A 10,566-nucleotide genomic window follows, 5' to 3' on the forward strand; every position below is an offset into this window, starting at 1 on the left:
TTTAAATTCATTGTTCCTACTTTGAAGCCAATATTGACACTTTGAAACGTTTTTGTCCATTATTGGCCACTCTAATTTGCAACTTTTAACCAATATCTGTGGTTTTTAAAACTCAATTTCACCAGTTTTTCCACCAGTTGGGTCACTTTTAACCCATTTTATTACTGATTAAAACAAGGATTTACATCTTTATGATAACTTTATATTATGGTGTAAATAATAATAAACTTCCTGGATAACAGTGGATATTGTTCAGACAAATAAATAAATGTGGTTATCACAGATTCATAGAACAATGAACCATCATTTTGCTGACTTTATGGATGGGCCCCAAAAAGCTCTCCCCTTTATTCCCCTTTATAGATGACCCTGTCTCCACATGACTGTTCTTCAATGTTCATGTCTGTGTTCAACCAACTTCAGGTACATAGAGGGTCCCCGGTCTCTGGAACCTTTATTTTGGGGGTTGTGGACAGAAAAGTTTAAGAACCCATGCCTTAAACTACAGTACTGTACTGATTTCCGAGAACTGATAACTAGTAACTTTTACTTTGCGTACTAATTAATTGAGCTACTTTTTACTTGTACTTTTATGAATGACTTACTTGTACTTGAGTACAATTTCAATCAAGTAACATGATCTACCTTAGTAGGATATATCAGTACTCTTTCACCTCTGCAAATCACACACACACACACACACACACACACACAAATCAGTAAAATGGTGCTTTTTGTTGATAAAAACTTGGAGATTTTTTAATACCAAGTTGTTCCTTTATTGTACCTTAATTGTATTTTTAGATGTATATTAGCCGGATTTAAAAAAAAAAAAAAAAAAATACCAGTTTAATTTTTGTCATCTCCTTCCTACGATATGACGTCACTTCCGTCGTAACAGGAAGTATAGCCAAGGGATCTGTATCCTTGTTCGCTTCCGTGACCATAAACATGTAGCAGCAAACAAACTATTTCTGTAAAGAAATGTTATGTTCTCTAACTACTGGAATGAGCTCATAGGTGTTCACAAATATGAGGACAGTGTGGCTCAGCACAGCTGTATCGGTAGCTCGCGAACACTTTGGGGCTATGTTTGTATGAGATCAGCTTTGCTGACTATACAGCTAGCTAGTAAGCTAGCTTCTTGTTGGTTGTCTCGAGATGTTTAGTTGGAGTTAACCTGACGACAGAGGATGACGCTGACGGACTGCTAACATGGAGACACCGCCAAGTGAGGAGAGCGTTAAAAAACCCCGGTGCGTGGACGTACCGTGGTCTGTCAATGAAAAAGGTAAAAAATATATATATATATATATATATATATATATATATCTGGTCAATTAATACATTTAATCATAACCTACATTTTTGCGAAAATATGCATAATTATCTTTAAATTGTACTTTACCACCTCATTGTCACACCTTTATATTTATGTCATATTTAAACATCTAATGTCGATTTGATTCCCCAATAATAATTGGTAGTGGCTAGCCGTACGGTTGCCGTATCAATATACTGACATTCTATTCGTACGCAGCGCCCCTATTTGGCCAGTTTAGGTCACGTGATAGGTCAGTCATTGGCCATTTTAGGTCGAGTGACTAAGACCGAACCTTACCCTAACCCTAAAAATGATTGCGATATTGGGTTATAACCTAACCCTAAGACGCTACGTACTTGTACTTCGGTAACTGTACCAATAGCACCGGGCGTTGTCCGTATGGCAACCGTACAAATAGACACTTTCTATTGGTAAGTGGCTTTCATAAGTATACATGTTGTACTTGTGAAAGTACAAATAGACGCTTTCATAATAATAAGAAAGTATCTATTTGTACGGTTGCCGTACGGACAACCCACGGTGCCATTGGTACGGTTACCAAAGTACAAGTACATTGGTTTCCAATGTTTTTTTTAATGTATATTTCTTTTTATGTTTTGTGTCAGACTGGGATTCCAGGCGAAGAAAAAAGATCTCAGACATCTCTCAGGCTCTCAGCGCGAGTCCCGTGGATGTTGCAGCTCTGAGAAGGATGGCCATCAGTGAAGGCGGTCTACTGACTGATGAGATACGCTGTCAGGTCTGGCCCAGGCTTCTCAATGTTCCCCCTGACAACCTGAAAAAAGAGCCAGGTATTTTATCTGCTGCTGACAGAAGCATGTGCTTTTCTTTTTATTTGACTGTATGCAAAAACCTTGTAGGCAAGGCAAATTTATTTGTATAGCGCATTTCATACACAAGGCAACTCAATGTGCTTTACATGATAAAACATTCAACAGCTTAAAATCATCAGTAAAATCAATTAAAATCATCAATAAACACATTACATCAACAACATGACAAAAAATCTCTCTCTCAATCATATGAAGTAGAGAAAAAAGTGCCTTTAACTTTGATTTAAAACATTGGATGCTGACTTCAGCTCTGCTGGCAGTTTGTTCCACTTCTTTGCAGCATAACAACTAAATGCAGCATCACCATGTTTACTGTGAGCTCTGGGCTCCACTATCTGACCTGTGTCCATAGATCTGAATGACCTGCTAGGTTCATACCTGACTAACATGTCACTGATGTATTCTGGACCAAACCCATTCACAGATTTATACACCAGCAGCAGAACTTTAAAGTCTATTCTGAGGCTGACTGGGAACCAGTGTAAATACTTCAAAACTGGAGTATTGTGTTCTGACCTCTTTGTTCTGGTTAAGACCTGAGCTACATTTACTTTGAAGCAGAGGCTTAATAGATAAAGTATTGTACAGTTTGTAAATGTAACATGTCTTACAGAAATGGTGGAACGGGAAAATAACAAAGACTACAATCAGGTGTTACTTGATGTTCAGCGATCGCTGCGGAGGTTCCCACCTGGTCAGTATATATAGGCTTTGATGATATATTGACATTTCTAGTTTAGTTTTGAGAGAAAAATATAAAGATATTGAGTTTAGCCCCTTATTGCCTAGCCCTATTTTTTGATCATTCTAAGCTTTAATTTGGTTAAAAATGTGTATTTCCATTTGTGGGGTGGTTTTGTGTAACGACCTTTATAAAACAATGAAACATATGAATATAATGCAGTTTAAAAAAATGTACAAAATATATATCGTTAAAAAGTACAGAAATGAGGAAGGTGAATGTAAATCTCACAGATGTTGATGGCGCATGTTGATTTTGTTTTATTCTGTTTTTCTTTATAGCTCAATGGGAGTGTTTATTGGTATTGTCCATTTAGGTTATTTCATTGGATTTTGCATTTGTTAATGAATGGTGAAGAATGGGGGTAGGACATGACAAGTCTAGGCTTCTTCCTTGTTGAACATGTCACGTGTATTATATTGAAACTGGCTTCCTTTATTTTATAGAGATTTCTGTTGAGATTTGTTTATTTATTTTCATCTATTTTTTTATTTGTTTGTTCAATTTAAATAAATAAATGTAACTGGCCTTACCATCAGCTCTGGCCAAATGAGAACTTATGAAGTCTTTAGTTTAAGTATGTTTTGGTGGGTCGATCAGATGATGATGATATATTACAATTGATGAATAAATAGTCACTTTATCCACAACTGGAAATTGCTGTGTTTTCTTTCAGATATTTCAGCTTCATGTGGACCGTGGGGTTTGTTAGTTGGTCAGGGTTTGTTACCATCAAAACAGTGGATAATTCTACCATTTAGAATGGAATGACTAAAACTCTTTATCTCCACAGTCACATTGCCCTGCAATAGTAGAATTATTGTCACTTTACAATTCAGTTTTGATGTGGTACTGAACCGGTAAATGTCATGTCAAGTTTTATACTCAAATGTACAGTATATCTGTAGGCAGGTTGAATAAAATCTTCCAATTTATTTATTTTTAAATCTCATAATTTGTGAGACTGTTTGACAACGTAATAAAGACGCACTAAATAAAGCGTCCCATTTTTTATTGGGTGGTTTTGTGCAGGAATGCCCGACGAGCAAAGAGAAGGTCTTCAGGAGGAGTTGATAAACATCATCCTCAGAGTTCTCAAACATAATCCCCAGCTGCACTACTACCAAGGATACCACGACATAGTGGTCACTTTTTTATTAGTCCTTGGAGAACGCCTCGCCACCGCTCTCATGGAGAAGCTCTCCACTCATCACCTCAGGTATCTACTAACACACACATTCAGCAGCCAGTTATTTTCCCGTTTATTGGACTTTTTACGGATATGCGCTTTGAACAAAAGTGTTGTTTTTTTGTTTTGTGCCACAGGGACTTCATGGATCCTACCATGGACAACACCAAACACATTCTAAACTATCTGATGCCAATCATTGAAAAGGTCAACCCTGAAGTGCACGACTTCATGCAACAGTAAGACAACAATGCAGGCATTGTGGGGACAACCCAATATATCTAGATTTTTCTTTAGTTGTTTTTTGTAATTGTGTTTGAAAGGGTTTGGAAAGTCCAAGCACGTCATATGAATGGGACATTCATATAGTTCTGTGTATGTTAATGCTTCATTAATTGAACTACAGCAATGACACAACTTGAGCCACAATTGCCTTTTTTAAATTATTTTTTTTGCGTTTATTTATTTTTTTACTTTTAAGTGTAATTGTTTGTTAAAGTTGTGAGTAAAAAGTTAGGTTTGCATACACACTGATGAAGGTGATTTCCTACCATGTGACCTATTGTTTCTCAGAGCTGAGGTGGGAACAGTCTTCGCCCTCAGCTGGCTGATCACATGGTTTGGTCACGTCCTCTCAGACTTCCGACACGTAGTTCGGTTGTATGACTTTTTTCTGGCTTGCCACCCATTGATGCCCATCTACTTTGCTGCTGTGGTGAGTTTCTCTTCCAAAACTAAGAATTCCTTTAAGTCTTCATTTACAATTGATAAATTACTTTTTGTAATTAACAGAATGTTGCCCTGATAAATGCATATCAAAATATTAGTTTATACACATTGTGGGACACACCCAGGTCTTTTATATTATTGCCCCATGATAGACTCATGTCCATGAATTGTTGTTCTGCAGATTGTGCTCTACAGAGAGGAGGAAGTGTTGGACTGTGAGTGTGATATGGCCATGGTTCATCACCTGCTGTCCCAGATTCCCCAGGACCTGCCGTATGAGATGCTCATCAGCCAAGCTGGAGACCTCTTCGTCCAGTTTCCTCCCTCTGAGCTGGCTAGAGAGGTCTCCTCACATGAAAGGTAATAAACACAATGGACACACTGTCACTTTTACATATGCTATCAGGTTTGTAAAACATCTATATTCATTTAAAGATGAACTAAACCAGAGTTTTTCAACCTTGGGGTTACCTGAAATATCTAGTAATTAATTTATTAATATTATTTAATTCTTATTATCCCCCGCCACAAAGTGTGAAGAGGGATATATGTTTGAGCTCTGTGTGTCCGTCTGTCCAAGGTAAAGGAGACAGCTTTTCTCAGAAACTGTTTAAGATAGGATAACCAAATTCGGTGTGTGGCTTCAAGGTATCAATACCTTGATGGAGTTTGAAAATGAGAAGCGCACAATTATTTTTTTCCCCGAGTTATTGCCCTCTTTCCATTTTTTTTTATTCGGTTCGAGGCATCTTCAAAGGGGACAGCTTATCTCAGAAACCATTTAAGATACGATAACCAAGATCGTTGTGCGGCTTAAGGGTATCAATACCTTGAAGCACATCTCAGGAGAAGAATCACATCTTATTATATATTAGAAGCAGGAATAGGATATATTAATTTTGCCCCATCAGCAGAAAATAGTGCTTGAGTTTCTTTTTAAATAAGAGGACGCTATCATCTTTGGCTACTTGTATACCGACTCTTTGGCTGTGTTCAAAATGGCTGTACTATGCACTACAAACTCAATGAGTATTTACTGTCTGCTATATACTATAAGTATAATTAGGATGATGACCATTCCCACTGAAGTCTACTTCGAAGTTTCCCAAGATGCATTTCGAACCTATGACAAAAACCTGAAGCACACTGAGGCTAAATATCTCTGTTGATTCGCCAACTTTGAAAGTTCTGAAAATTTTTCAAGTGAGCAAGTGACCAAGTAGAATATCAACATTTGATCCATAAAACTCACAGAAACACAATTCATGCCGACATTTTGGATATTTTCAGAGACTCTCCATTGTGCTACTGACAATATTTCCACTTAACTTCAAAACAAGATCCCTATTTACAAAAGCGTTAAAAAAAACTAATGGAAGACAAGACGAGATGCTTTTGTTTTGAAAAGGGGATGTTTGACTTTTAGCTTGAAGCCGCTCCCAAGACGATTTTACGTTCTGTTCGCAATGCATCATGGGGCGGTTGAGTATGACTAGTGTGCCCTCCGTGCATACTTAAAAAATGTCCAGATATAGTATACATGCAGGTATTTCTTACCATAATTTCTTTGTGAACGCACTACATACTAATGTTGATTTCAGACTTAGCAAGAGTAGTAAGTTATGTCCTTTATACAGTATCTTTGTGGTTTTTCCTTCTGTTTTTGATCTGTTGTTTCCTCTGTTTTCCCCTCACAGCACGGCAGCATCAACATTCAAAGACTTTGACCTGGCATCCACTCAGCAACGTCCAGACTCGGTTCTCCGTCGCAGACGCAGACAGAAACAGGCAGCGCTGGAAAAGCAAATGGCGAACTCGGTGGTGTCTGTGACACAGCCTTCAGCCGCGCGCCGCTTCGTTCGATTGGCTGTCATGGGGCTGACGGTGGCTCTGGGAGCGGCGGCTCTTGCTGTGGTCAACACTGCTCTGGAATGGGCCCCTAAACTGGATCTGTTTCCTTGAACTGGTCTTCTTACAGTCAGTAACCTAATGGGTGCGTTTAAAGAACCCTTTAATGACTTCAAGCACATGATTAGTGCAGGCTTTGCTCTCATTCTAAACCAGTTAGCAGACTTAACACTCCTGGTTTATTTAAGGTTTTTTTTATTTTTTATTAACAGTTCCTCAGAAAGAAGCAGTGTCGAGATAAATCATCAGTTGACTATAGTGCTTTATCTCACTGTGTTGTCTTTATGGACTTTTTTTTGGTAGTAGGATGAACTGGGGTTGTGTTGCCCCAATAATAAAAGCTGATTGATGATTGGATGATTGGTCCCGCTACACCTGAAACTCTCCAACTTGAACAGCTGGAATGGATGTACAGGTGTTTTTTGTTTGAGTGCTGATGCAATCCTTTCAATTTCTATTTGATATTAAAAAAGAGACCAAAAGGAAAATCCTTTGTATATAAATTATTGTATGTAATAGTATTTTTAAATATGTAAGAAGTAACTATATGGTAAAAACGACACATAAGCACTTTCTGGACACCATCTCGTTTTTTATGGGTGATGATTAGTTTGTTGACTTGGGTATTGTTCATGGATTATATAATTATATGCATATATTGTAGCTAACTTGAAGATATTTGGTAAAGTGTCATAAGCCTGAGGACATAATAGTCTAGATAATAACTATTACTGTCACACTGACTAACTTGAAGCTCGTTTTATTTTGAAGTCCTCTTTTGTGGCCCAGGCCAAGATAGTACATGAGGTCTAGTTGTGTTGTTTAGCTCACTATCTATTGAATTTGAAGCACAACTTTTTCTTTTCTTTTCTTCTTTCTACTGTTCATTGAAATCTTTTCAGTTTGTAAACATGACTTCATTAAGAGTTTTTATTTTTATGTCAATTCCAGTCCATTAATCCATTTCAAAGAGAAGCATCCTATTGTGAGGGTGTGGAACTAGATCATAGTGATTTTATCCTAGATGTATGCTACAGTCAGTGAGTGGTGCATTAACAGGCCCTCTTTAGATTGAAAATGTTAGTCATTTCAATTCTTCAACCTTCAACATGACATTGCAGGATTATCGTTTTCACATGTTGGAGACATTTTCCTTAATTCACATTTTTAAACTGGGATTCAAGAGTTTTGTCAAACAACTTTAGTCTTGTCTTCTCCAAAATAAAAGTCCACTAAATTGGTTCATTTTATTATAATAAAAAATTCTAATAGGTATTTGTTGCCATTGTTTTTGTACAGGAATTTAGAAAGCAGAGCATCATAATTTGTGTATTCTTGTAATAAAACATTGATTTCCTGCTCAATGACAAGAATGGAAGTAACCTGATGTGAGTTTTGGTACACATTAGCGTGGTTCCATCCCTCTGCCCTCAGTGGTATTGGTTTATTTTTATTGCACTATAATACAGGTTTATTTGTTTTTATTTTGTTATAACAAAATGCATACCAATGTAAAGTTGTACAAAATAATAGTGATGAATAAATTAAGTGTGTCATGGTGAATTTGTCTTTTTACTTTGTTACAGAACATGCAGTCAGTTTCCCAGTTGGATGTATTCCCATGCAGACACGTTTCCACCTTTCAATTAGTTTTTAAAATTTTCTTTGACTTCTCATGCCTGGGGCCTCTTACCTGGCACCAAATTCCACATGGGAAGAAGGAGAGCTGACTCATGCTGTCACATTTTGAGGCATTTCCTTCAGCTTCAATTTTTGTCAATCTTTTTTACAGGGGTGGAATGTAATTTACTCTGGTTACTGTAATTGAGTAGTTTTTTGTGTACTTTGGGTACTTTTTAAAATCTGTTTCAAGTAACAGTACTTCGTTACATTTGAAAAATATTCAGTTACAGAGTAAAAAAAAAAATCACACGGACGGGAGTGTGCTCCATAGATATGCTGTGGTGTAATTGTTTTACATCTGTGCTATTGAACGTATCCTAGAGTCAGTGACGTGCCGTGACCACTAGGGTTGGGTAGGCAGTGCGTTGCAAATCGAGACCACCAATGACAAAATGACAATTCAATGTTTCTGCTGGCAAGTGTTAATTCAGTTCAATTCAACTTTATTTGTATACAGAAATTTACAACAAAGTCATCTCAATGCGCTTATCAAATTATAAAATTGATAAGAAAAAACCCAACAAGAGCCACGTGAACAAGTATTTAGCCATCTAACAAAATCAACATCGTAAAACACCATTAAAGAAAAACAATTATTTAATGTAGCTTCCTTACTCTCCCAACAATATATATCTCATGACACGGTAGCGCATTCGTTGTTTGTGTTGGAAACAAAAACACGGAGAAAATGACAACAACTTGGAACAGTCTCAGTGAGGCGCATCCACAAAGTCAATCCTTCCATTCACTGTGAAAAATACGAACAATTTTCTGACTTTACCTTTGCTGAAGGTCTGGTAACTCAGGTGTTGGTCTCCCATCTTTTAAAAGCTGTCGTTTTTCCTCAAAAGAATGTTTCTCTATCGTCTCTAGAGCCTGCCTGATGTGTTATCCCGCCCACTTGCTAGAGCGAGAGAACGTAGCAGCAGTGGTCACTTGATATCAATTCACTAATGCACTGTGAACTTACGTATAGCGTTCAGCATAGCACGGTTACGTCCAAGAGAGCTGCCTTTTAATCAGTGCCAGTGACGCAGTGCCAAGCTGCACTCTGGCATGACAAAAACTCTCCATGCGCCATGACGCACAAAATTGAGCCCAAGTGAGTCCACCCACAGCTGGAATTCCCTCATGTGTAGGCGGCCCACACGGATCACGAGGATGGCCGAAGCCATCAACCCGAGTAACCGAAAACATAACCTGAACCGAACAGAGCTCCTCTGTCAAAACAGAGCAAGACACGCTATGAATGGCCTCACTCACTTTGCTGACAGATGCACGGTAAAAGGCACAGAGTGCAGGGACAGGCCCAGGAAGACTATTTCCTGAGAAGGGGATAACACGCTCTTCTCCACATTCACCATGAATCCGAGATCAGACAAGTGATGCAGCAGGATGCGCATATGAGCCCTGACCTCTATATCCGACTGGGCCAGGAGCAGCCAATCGTCCAGATACGTGGCCAAGAGAATGCACCACCTTTGTAGCGGGGCAGGCACTCCGGTGACCTCACTGCGCAAGGCGCCATCAGCGGTGCGGCGGCGCCCTCTCCCGGAGGAAGGGTGCATGCAGCCAGAGAGTCCAAGACTGGTGAGATGGCGCCCTCTGCTGGAGGGCGTCTGCATAGCCTGAGGTGGCTTGCTCACATAGTGGCAGAGACCCCTGGAGGTGGTGGGCCGCACACGATGGGGAAATCCATCCACAGTGCGGTGGAGCCTCCCTTTGGCGGCCGGCCCTACGACCCCAGAGGGACTACTCCCACAGTGTCAGCAAGACAGTGCCATATTCCCCGGAGCAAGCACGCACTGCTGGCGCTGGGGAACAGAGTGACCACAGGAGGAGCGCCGTCTTTGCCCGGAACGGAGGCCGAACCCTCCCTTCGAGTGGCGATAACGGGTCCTGCTATCATCCTGTTTATTGTGGCAGACGACGCTTTCACATTTTGGGTTGCCTCTGGCCTTTGGCCTAGAGGCGTGAGCAATGAGCATATCATTCTGTTTTGAACTTGTGTGGGTGCGTACAGCCACCCGTCGTGACCTCCTGGTCATCAGAGGGCCGAGCCCTGGCAGAGGGGAGAGTGGGGCATGAAATGCCCGTGGAAGCGGAACAGCTGGAGCTGGCGAACAAGGAACAGTCA

The 10,566-nt window shown here is 39.6% G+C and overlaps 1 protein-coding gene across 1 annotated transcript; it reads left to right on the forward strand.

Moving 5' to 3' along the window:
- The first annotated feature begins 905 nt into the window (after positions 1–905).
- Positions 906–8,309, forward strand: LOC114463456 (TBC1 domain family member 20-like). Its single transcript, XM_028447012.1, has 8 exons — positions 906–1,291; positions 1,951–2,136; positions 2,792–2,872; positions 3,953–4,139; positions 4,247–4,348; positions 4,683–4,824; positions 5,020–5,198; positions 6,536–8,309. Exons 1-8 carry the CDS (start codon positions 1,216–1,218, stop codon positions 6,798–6,800), a joined length of 1,218 nt encoding a protein of 405 aa, XP_028302813.1. The 5' UTR covers positions 906–1,215; the 3' UTR covers positions 6,801–8,309.
- The last annotated feature ends 2,257 nt before the right edge of the window (positions 8,310–10,566 follow it).

Source organism: Gouania willdenowi, chromosome 5 (genome assembly GCF_900634775.1).
Source record: "Gouania willdenowi chromosome 5, fGouWil2.1, whole genome shotgun sequence".
In the NCBI taxonomy this organism is placed as follows: Eukaryota; Metazoa; Chordata; class Actinopteri; order Blenniiformes; family Gobiesocidae; genus Gouania; species Gouania willdenowi.

Excerpts from the sequence above, each read along its gene's own strand:
- LOC114463456 (XM_028447012.1), top strand. The coding sequence starts at position 1,216 with ATGGAGACACCGCCAAGTGAGGAGAGCGTTAAAAAACCCCGGTGCGTG. Across the intron at positions 4,140-4,246 it reads CTCTCCACTCATCACCTCAG|GGACTTCATGGATCCTACCA; the intron begins GTATCTACTAAC and ends TTTGTGCCACAG. Across the intron at positions 4,825-5,019 it reads CCATCTACTTTGCTGCTGTG|ATTGTGCTCTACAGAGAGGA; the intron begins GTGAGTTTCTCT and ends GTTGTTCTGCAG.